Source organism: Leiobunum rupestre, chromosome 3 (assembly GCF_980474605.1).
Source record: "Leiobunum rupestre chromosome 3, qqLeiRupe1.1.hap1, whole genome shotgun sequence".
NCBI classification, from domain to species: Eukaryota; Metazoa; Arthropoda; class Arachnida; order Opiliones; family Sclerosomatidae; genus Leiobunum; species Leiobunum rupestre.
Genome location: NC_143386.1, coordinates 9,000,670 through 9,010,996, shown reverse-complemented (window position 1 = coordinate 9,010,996; position 10,327 = coordinate 9,000,670). Strand labels below are relative to the sequence as shown.

At 36.4% G+C, this 10,327-nt stretch overlaps 2 protein-coding genes across 2 annotated transcripts; both read left to right on the top strand.

Annotated features, from left to right (window-relative positions):
- The first annotated feature begins 3,248 nt into the window (after positions 1-3,248).
- LOC149949408 (larval cuticle protein A3A-like) lies at positions 3,249-4,243 on the top strand. Its single transcript, XM_090169415.1, has 4 exons — positions 3,249-3,364; positions 3,454-3,642; positions 3,713-3,943; positions 4,022-4,243. Exons 1-4 carry the CDS (start codon positions 3,353-3,355, stop codon positions 4,241-4,243), a joined length of 654 nt encoding a protein of 217 aa, XP_090025541.1. The 5' UTR covers positions 3,249-3,352.
- Positions 4,244-6,957: 2,714 nt separating this feature from the next.
- On the top strand, positions 6,958-8,315 carry LOC149949407 (larval cuticle protein A3A-like). The gene is made up of 4 exons (XM_090169206.1): positions 6,958-7,068; positions 7,158-7,346; positions 7,417-7,647; positions 7,726-8,315. The coding sequence occupies exons 1-4, from the start codon at positions 7,057-7,059 to the stop codon at positions 7,945-7,947; spliced, it is 654 nt and encodes a 217-aa protein (XP_090025332.1). The 5' UTR covers positions 6,958-7,056; the 3' UTR covers positions 7,948-8,315.
- Positions 8,316-10,327: the final 2,012 nt, after the last annotated feature.

Genomic DNA, 10,327 nt, shown 5'->3' with positions numbered 1-10,327 from the left:
ATGTCGTTCATGTTTTGTATATTATTTATTGTTAAAAATAAATGCTTTTTTTTCAATACTTGACACGCCTCTTAAATTTAATAAACATGGTTGCCACAAAATCTCATCATTTAAATTCCCTGACTTATAAAACCATTTTTCTGACCGATATATTTTCCTTGACCTTTCAAGTCAAAATTTACAAACGAAATACTTGACTTACCAAAATATTTCCCTGACTTATAAAGATATTTAAAGAGTTACAAAGATATTTCCCTGATTTATAAAGATATGTCCCCGAATTATAAATATATTTCCCTGACTAATAAAGATATTTCACAGACTTATAAAGATATATCCCTGACTTATAAAGACATTTCTCTGACCTTTCAAGTCAAATTTTCCAATAAAATCCCCTGATTTATCATGATATTTCCCGGATTTATCGAGAGATTTCCTTGACCTTTCAAGTCAAAATTTACATACGAATTCCTTGACTTACCAAGATATGTCCTTGACTTACCAAGATATTTCCTTGACTTCTAAAGATATTTCCAAGACTTACAAAGATATTTTTCAGACTTACAAAGATATTCCCTCTACTTATAAATACATTTCCCCGACTTATAAAGATATTTCCCCAATGGGTCTTTTAAAATTATACGCAGACGACACCGTTTTATTAATTAGTTACACTAAACTAGATGTGGCTATAAATACTCCAAATGAATATTTTAAAATTTTAAACAATTGGTTAGAAACTAACGGTTTAAAGCTTAATAAAACTAAAACTGAATATACAATTTTTGTAATAAAGGCAAATATATCTGCGATTCAATGTGTAACATATACATAAAAGGGATTCAAATTAAAAGAGTACTCCAATATAAATACCTTGGAGTATGGTTCGATAACCAATTAAATTGCAATTCACTGTATTCACACATAAATTATATATATACCAAATTATCGAGTTCATCTTATCTAATACGCAAGAGCAAAGAACTCTTCCCCAGAAATGTGATATTTGATCTGTACTATAGTTTTTTCGATCCTTGTATTATAAATGCAATAGCAGTCTGGGGTAATACCTGAAATAATAATATTAAGAGAATCACAGTATTACAAAAAGGCACTCTCAGATCTATTTATAATAAAAGTTGGACATCGGCTACAAAACCACTCTTTCAAAAAAAGTAACTTGTTAAGTATAACACAATTATGCAAATTTAATTTTTTTACATAAAAATATCACGACTGACGAAGAAAATTTATTTAAATTTAACGATACAGCCACTACTACCAGAAATAATGATTTATAAAAATTACAAATAAGTAAGACATCAAAAACGATTAATTAAATATTTTATCGCGGTATTAAAATGTCAAATGAAATTTATCAAACGATAAAAGATGTGAAAACATACACGTCTGTTAAACGGATTTAAAAGAAAAGTTTTTGAAGACTTTTTCAAGTAAAGTTGGTGTTTTATTTACAAGTGCTTATTTTTATTTTATTTTCTTCGTTATATAAATATATATTGACTTTTTTTTACTTTTATTTAATTGTTCACTTTAAAAGTTTTTATGTTTATATTGTGTTATTTTTCATTTGTTTATTTATTTGTTATTTCCATATATCTACCTAAAAATGAGGGACTTTTAGAAGTCACATTCTGACTTGGCCCTTTTATCACAAAATACATTGTAAGAAATTTAAATAACATGATTTGATTTGATTTGACTTCAAACAATATTTCCCTGACTAATAAAGATATTTCTCTGACCTTTTAGGTCAAAATATCCAATTAAATACCCTGATTTATCCAGATAATTCCTCGATTTATCAAGGGATTTCCTTGACCATTCAAGTCAAAATTTACAATCGAATTCCTTGACTTACCAAGATATTTCTCTGACTTAACAAGATATTTCCCTGACTTATAAAAATATTTCCCTGACTTATAAAGATATTTCCCTGACTTATAAAAATATTTCCTTGACTTATAAAGATATTTCCCTGACTTATAAAGATATTTCCCTGACTTATAAAGATATTTCCCTGACCTTTCAAGTAAAAATTTCCAATAAAATTCCCTGATTTATCCAGATAATTCCTGGCTTTATCAAGGGATTTCCTTGGCCATTCAAGTCAAAATTTAAAATCGCATTCCTTGACTTACCAAGATATTTCCAAGACTTATAAAGATATTTCCCCGACTTACCAAGATATTTCCCTGACTAAAATATCCTTTTAAAGATATTTCCCCAATTTATAAAGATATTTCTCCGAGTTAAAGACATTTCCCCGACTTATAAAGTTATTTACCCTCTTAAATATATTTCCCCGACTTACAAATAAAGATATTTCCCCAATTTATAAAGATATTTCCCCGAGTTAAAGACATTTCCCCGACTTATAAAGTTATTTACCCTCTTAAAGATATTTCCCCGACTTACAAATAAAGATATTTCCCTGACTTATAGAGGTATTTCCCCGACTTCTAAAGATAGTTACCTCCTTATAAAGATATTTCCCCGACTTATAAAGATATTTCTAATTTTGAAGATATTTCCCCGACTTAAAGATATTTCCCTGACTTACAGATATTTCCCCGACTTATAAAGATATTTTTTATTTTAAAGATATTTCCTCGACTTAAAGATATTTCCCTGACTTATAAAGATATTTCCAAGACTTATATAGATATTTCTCCTTTTAAAGATATTTCCCTGACTTATAAAGATATTTCCAAGACTTATATAGATATTTCTCCTTTTAAAGATATTTCCCTGACTTATAAAAATATTTTTTTTGTCAAAATTTATAATACCAACATTAAATCCAGTTTTTTTAATGAAATTTAAGCTTTCCTTAACTCGTTTTGGGGTGTAACGAATCGATGGTGACCGTCAATGTGTATATTTTTCGGAATATTAAGATTTTATTGAGACGTGGTCGAAAGCTAGTAGCTATTTAGCCCAAAGGAACTGAGCCAGCGAACGAGTTACACCCCAGTAAACCGTTTTCACCAATGGATTACTCTCCTCCCGAATTATGTAACTGAAGGAATGTAAACGGATTTATTTTTTTGGAAACAGCTGCTCGCCTGGTACGTGGTAATCCCTACGGGCCAAATGTGGGTGCCGGTTAAGAATTCACTAGACATTCGACCAGTCGCGCGACAAAAAGCCTGTTTTTAGCGAAATAAATTTCCCCCCTTTCACGGATAGGTTCCGGCCACGCTAAACGCCACTAACAAAGATACAAACTCGAAATGGCGAAAGTGGAGCGCATTTGGGAGTATAAAAATCCAAGAAATCATTCCGAAAATCATCAGTTCGTTCTCGAATCACCCAAAGGATTACTACAATGATCGCTAAGGTAAGCGACCGAAATGGTCTCGCATACAGAAGCGTGTCCGTGCGAATGACAAAAACGGAACATTGAAACTATTTGGTCGTTTCTCTCAGGTTGCCCTCCTCGCCCTCGTGGCTGTCGCTCACGCCGGAGTCCCACTCGGATACGCCGGATACGGTGGTCTCGCCGCCCCAGCCTACGGTTACGCTGGACACGGTTACGGTGGACTCGGATACGCCGCCGCTGTTCCCGCCATCGCTAAAGTAGCCGCCCCAATCGCCGTTGCCAAGGCTGTCGCCATCGTAAGTATCCACTAGCCCCGTCATCCCACCGCCCTCCGAACGACAATGACCAGATGTTGGACCATTACAGGAGGCCCCACAACCTTACGAATTCGGATACTCCCACCACACCGACGATGGTGCCGCTTCCTCCCGCCAAGAAGTCTCCGACGCCCACAACAACAAGCAAGGATCCTACTCCATCCAAAACCCAGATGGTACCTACCGTGTCGTCTCTTACGTAGCTGATGCCGCTGGATTCCGCGCCGTTGTCAAGACCAACGAACACGGAACCGCCCCACAAAACCCAGCCGCCACCCAAGTAAGGAAGCCACTTTCACGTCGTCCACCTTACCGGAATACGTTGTTCCAAACCTAATCTTTCAAACTCCACCCTTAGGTCCTCGCTGAAGAGCCACCGTACAAGGTCCTCCCAGCCGCCGCCCCAGTCGTCAAGGCCATCCATACCCCACTCGTCGCCAAGGCCGCCATCGCCGCCCCAGCCTACGCCGCCTATGGTGGTCTCGGTCTTCGTTCCGCCATCGCCGCCCCAGGCCTCGCCTACGGTGGTCTCGCACTCCGCGCCGCCTACGCCGCCCCAGCTTACGGAATCCACGGTTAAACGACCCTTCTAACCGTCTCCTCAATGTCCATCTATCTACTATCTTTCAGTCTGTCTCTTCCTCTTCCACCCTTTGTAATTTATTGAAGTCCTTCTTCTTACTTTCCTCTCTTCCTTCTAAAGACTTTTCGGTCGGCTTTAAACCTCCAAGGGACTTTCGTCACGGCCAAGCGCGGAATGTTTTGGGTGCGCTCCACCTTTAAAAAGAACTACACTATACTCATTTTATGTTAATTTATTAAACATCCCTAAATTTCGCCTGCGGAGTGGTTAAGTTTACGCGCTTTCGATGTGTAGAAAAAGGTCTTTCGGATTTAAATTATGTCGTTCATGTTTTGTATATTATTTATTGTTAAAAATAAACGCTTTTTTTTCATAAACATGGTTGCCACAATATTTCATCATTAAAATTCCCTGACTTATAAAAACATTTTTCTGACCTTTCAAGTCAAAATTTACAATTGAATTCCTTGATTGATCAAGATATTTTCCTTGACCTTTCAAGTAAAAATTTACAAACGAATTACTGGACTTACCAATATATTTCCCTGGCTTACCAAGATATTTCCCTGACTTATAAAGATATTACCAAGACTTACAAAGATATTTCCCTCTTTTATAAAGGTATTTCCCCAACTTATAAAGACTTTTCTCTGACCTTTCAAGTCAAAATTTCCAATAAAATTCCCTGATTTATCAAGATATATCCCGGATTTATCAAAAGATTTACTTTACCTTTCAAGTCAAAATTTACATACGAATTCCTTGATTTACCAAGAAATTTCTCTAACTTCTAAAGATATTTCCAAGACTTACAAAGATATTTCAAAGACTTACAAGGATATTTCCTTTACTTATAGATATTTCCCCAATGGGTCTTTTAAAATTATACGCAGACGATACCGTTTTATTAATTAATTACACTAAACTAGATGTGGCAATAAATACTGCAAATGAATATTATGAATGAGTATATTATTTATTGTTAAAATAAAATGCCTTTTTTTTCATTACGTGACACGCCTCTTCAATTTCATAAACATGGTGGCCAGAATATTTCAACCTTTAAATTCCCTGACTTTTAAAAACTATGACCTGAACTTAGAAGTGAAATTTGACAATCGAGTTCCTTGATTTATCAAGATATTTTCCTTGAGCTTTCAAGTCAAAATTTACAATCGAATTCCAAGATATTTCCCTAACTTAGAAAGATATTTCCCCGACTTATAAAGATATTTTTCTAACCTTAGAAGTCAAAATTCACAATCGAGTTCCTTGATTTATAAAGATATTTTCCTTGACCATTCAAGTCAAAATTTACAATTGAATTTCAAGATATTTACCTTCTTACTAAGATATTTCCCTGACTTAAAAATATATTTCCCTGACTAACTAAGATATTTCCCTGACTTAAAAATATATTTTCCTGCATTAGAAAAATATTTTTCTCACCTTAAAAGTCAAAATTGACAATCGAGTTCCTTTATTTATCAAGATATTTTCCTTGAGCTTTCTAGTCAAAATTTACAATCGAATTCCAAGATATTTCCCTGACTTATAAAGCTATTTCTCTGACTTAGAAAGATATTTCCCCGACTTCTAAAGATATTTCCCCGACTTATAAAGATATTTTTTGACCTTACAAAAACATTCTTTTTTTGTCAAAATTTACAATCGAGTTAATGGATTTACCAAAATAGTTTATCTGACCTTGGATTAATTAAACACAGGGATATACTGCTCCCGCTTAAAACCCCATTATATGTAGAAGAAAAGATTGTTATAAACCCTCTATCAGAGGAAATCGATGAATAAACGGAAGTATCCATTGCGCATGCGCGAAATGTGTGTCAAACGTTATCATCTTCACATATTGAGCCAAGGCTTAGTAATACCCCTTTCTTTCTTTTCACCTAAATAATTTGGTAAAATCATAATGAATATACTCTCAGACTACAAATTTCAGTAATTAAGTTCTTACCATTGACTCGGTTGCTTATATTTATTGGTTCTGATGGTGTAATACCTAGCAACTGAAATGTATCATTATGTATGATCGATAAACATTTTTAGTTCCAATTGCTATGATGGAGAATCGCCATGTCTACGTTAACCTCGCTTTTTCCCGTTGATCCACTTATCGCGCATGCGCTTTAGTAATTTCCGTTTGGGCGCCGATTTTACCTGATCGATTTTCCGTTTTTGCTTCTGTGGGATATCCCTGTGTTTAATTAATCCAAGCTCTGACCTTTCAAGTCAAAATTTACAATTCCCCATTAAATCCAGTTTTATAAATGAAGTTTAAGCTTCCCTGAACTCGTTTTGGGGTGTAACGAATCAATGGTGACCGTCAATACGTATATTTTTCGGAATATTAAGATTTTAGCGAGACGCGGTAAAAAGCTAGAAGCTATTTAGCCCAAAGGAACTGAGCCAGCGAAAGAGTTAAAGTTACACCCCTGTAAACCGTTTTCACCAATGGATTACACTCCTCCCGAATTATGTAACTGAAGGAATGTAGACTGGTTTTTATTGGAAACTGCTGCTCCCCTGGTACGTGGTAATCCCTACGGGCCAAATGTGGGTGCCGGCTAAGAATACGCTAGATATTCTACCAGTCGCGCGACAAAAAGCCTGTTTTTAGCTAATTAAATTTCCCCCCTTATACGGATAGGTTCCGGCCACGCTAAACGCCACTAACAAAGATACAAACTCGAAATGGAGAAAGTGGAGCGCATTTGGGAGTATAAAAATCCAAGAAATCATTCTGAAAATCATCAGTTCGTTCTCGAATCACCCAAAGGATTACTACAATGATCGCTAAGGTAAGCGACCGAAATGGTCTCGCATACAGAAGCGTGTCCGTGCGAATGACAAAAACGGAACATTGAAACTATTTGGTCGTTTCTCTCAGGTTGCCCTCCTCGCCCTCGTGGCTGTCGCTCACGCCGGAGTCCCACTCGGATACGCCGGATATGGTGGTCTCGCCGCCCCAGCCTACGGTTACGCTGGACACGGTTACGGTGGACTCGGATACGCCGCCGCTGTTCCCGCCATCGCTAAAGTAGCCGCCCCAATCGCCGTTGCCAAGGCTGTCGCCATCGTAAGTATCCACTAGCCCCGTCATCCCACCGCCCTCCGAACGACACTGACAAGATGTTGGACCATTACAGGAAGCCCCACAACCTTACGAATTCGGATACTCCCACCACACCGACGATGGTGCCGCTTCCTCCCGCCAAGAAGTCTCCGACGCCCACAACAACAAGCAAGGATCCTACTCCATCCAAAACCCAGATGGTACCTACCGTGTCGTCTCTTACGTAGCTGATGCCGCTGGATTCCGCGCCGTTGTCAAGACCAACGAACACGGAACCGCCCCACAAAACCCAGCCGCCACCCAAGTAAAGAAGCCACTTTCACGTCGTCCACCTTACCGGAATACGTTGTTCCGAACCTAATCTTTCAAACTCCACCCTTAGGTCCTCGCTGAAGAGCCACCGTACAAGGTCCTCCCAGCCGCCGCCCCAGTCGTCAAGGCCATCCATACCCCACTCGTCGCCAAGGCCGCCATCGCCGCCCCAGCCTACGCCGCCTATGGTGGTCTCGGTCTTCGTTCCGCCATCGCCGCCCCAGGCCTCGCCTACGGTGGTCTCGGACTCCGCGCCGCCTACGCCGCCCCAGCTTACGGAATCCACGGTTAAACGACCCTTCTAACCGTCTCCTCAATGTCCATCTATCTACCATCTTTCAGTCTGTCTCTTCCTCTTCCACCCTTTGTAATTTATTGAAGTCCTTCTTCCTACTTTCCTCTCTTCCTTCTAAAGACTTTTCGGTCGGCTTTAAACCTCGAAGGGACTTTCGTCACGGCCTAGCGCGGAATGTTTTGGGTGCGCTCCACCTTTAAAAAGAACTACACTATACTCATTTTATGTAAATTTATTAAACATCCCTAAATTTCGCCTGCGGAGTGGTTAAGTTTACGCGCTTTCGATGTGTAGAAAAAGGTCTTTCGGATTTAAATTATGTCGTTCACGTCTTGTTTATTATTTATTGTTAAAAATAAATGTTTTTTTTTCAATACTTGACATGCCTCTTCAATTTCATAAACATGGTGGCCAGAATATTTCAACTTAAGTTCCCTGACTTTTAAAAACAATGATCTGACTTTAGAAGTCAAATTTGAAATCGAGTTCCTTGATTTATCAAAATATTTTCCGTGACTTAGAAAGATATATCCCTGACTTATAAAGATATTTCCCTGACTTATAAAGATATTTCCCTGATTTATAAACATATTTTTCCTGATTTATAAAGATATTTCCCTGATTTATATAGATATTTTCCCGACTTATTAAGATTATTTCCCTCACTTAAAAAGATATTTCCATGACTTGATTTGACCTTTGAATTCAAAATTTACAATCGAATTCCTGGATTTACCAAAATAGTTTCTTTCACCTTTCAAGTCAAAAATTTACAATCAAACTTCCTGATTTATAAAAAAAGTCTTGTAACTAGTAATTAGCAAATCATACGATGTTTGATTTTCTCGTATACAAAGCTTTGTTTCTTAGATCACCTTGAAAATATTCGCAAAGTTAAAATTAAATTATCAGACCTTTTTAATAGTTCTTAAATTATTTGACTTCTCCCGAGCCTAAAATATGCTGAACAGGTTAAACTATTGAAACGTAATGAATTAACAAAGTAACGAATTCTAGAATAAGTAACTATCTCTACAAAGACATCGTCTACCTCAACACAATGTCCAAAAAAAGTATTACCAAAACATAAAGTGGAAAATTTCAAATTCAGGGCCCTGTGAATTAGTCCTGCAAGTTACTTAAAACGTCTGCATTCTTTTTGCTCAAATATGAAAATTGAGTACCAATGATATTGCCATTTATGGACTCTTCAATCAGTTTGAGTATACTGTACATGGCAATTTATGGACTGTTCAATCAGTTTGAGTGCCAACGACATTGCAGCTTATGGACTGTTCAAACAATTTGAGTACCAACTGTACATGGTAATTTATGGACTGTTCAAACAGATTGAGTACCAACTGTTCATTGCAATTTATGGACTGTTCAAACAGCTTGAGTACCAACTGTACATTGCAATTTATGGACTGTTCAAACAGATTGAGTACTAACTGTGCATTGCTATTTGTGGACTGCTCAAACAGCTTGAGGACCAACGAAATTGCTATGTACATCCTAATAGAAGTAGTTTTAGGTCAAACTTTTGTTTGAAATTAAGCACGTGTTACGATTAAATCCAACTATATTCGTTTTTACACACGAGCACAGTAACAGTTGGGAATCTATACTTTTCAACTTTGATTATGTAATGTTTTTGGGTATATTAAATTGCTATTGTATTCAAATGTGTAACCAGTATTATACTACCATAAAATTTGTTTGAGTACCTTTCTAAGTGGAGTTTAATAAAAGGTGACAACGGAAAAAGGCGTAGTGTTATTTTCTAATTAAAAAAGGTAAAATAATTAGTCACGATACTTTCATGCCTATAATTAAAAGCGTCAACATTGGAGTCTCTATAACGACGTAAGAAACGCAATTTAGAAAATATCAAGCCAAACACGCCAAAATATGACCCCATATTCAATGCGTCAAAAACTACAAAAAGATAATAACATAATAACAGTGTTTTAATTATTTTTAATTCTACACCCGTCGAAGAGAAAACCAACAAGCTGGGCCAGCCATTTTAATCTACAAATTTTATCACTCGCATTAGCAGGTTTAAAGCCTTGATAGCAGGGCTGCCATACGTCAAGATAAACGAAATAGCCAGGAAAAGTCATGAAATTTTTAAAAATTGGTTAAAAGTTATAGAATTTTAAGAATTTGTAAAAGTCATAAAATTTTAAGAATTTGTAAAATATCATGAAATTATAAGAATGTGTTAAAAATAAGAGAATTTTAAGAATTTGTTAAAAATAAGAGAATTTTAATAATTTGTTAAAAATAAGATAATTTTAAGAATTTGTTAAAAATAAGATAATTTTAAGAATTTGTTAAAAATAAGATAATTTTAAGAATTTGTTAAAAATAA

Bases quoted from the DNA above. Each gene is read 5' to 3' on its own strand.
- LOC149949408 (XM_090169415.1), top strand. The intron at 3,643-3,712 runs GTAAGTATCCAC...GGACCATTACAG, and splicing joins TTGCCAAGGCTGTCGCCATC to GAGGCCCCACAACCTTACGA. The intron at 3,944-4,021 runs GTAAGGAAGCCA...CTCCACCCTTAG, and splicing joins AAAACCCAGCCGCCACCCAA to GTCCTCGCTGAAGAGCCACC.
- LOC149949407 (XM_090169206.1), top strand. The intron at 7,347-7,416 runs GTAAGTATCCAC...GGACCATTACAG, and splicing joins TTGCCAAGGCTGTCGCCATC to GAAGCCCCACAACCTTACGA. The intron at 7,648-7,725 runs GTAAAGAAGCCA...CTCCACCCTTAG, and splicing joins AAAACCCAGCCGCCACCCAA to GTCCTCGCTGAAGAGCCACC.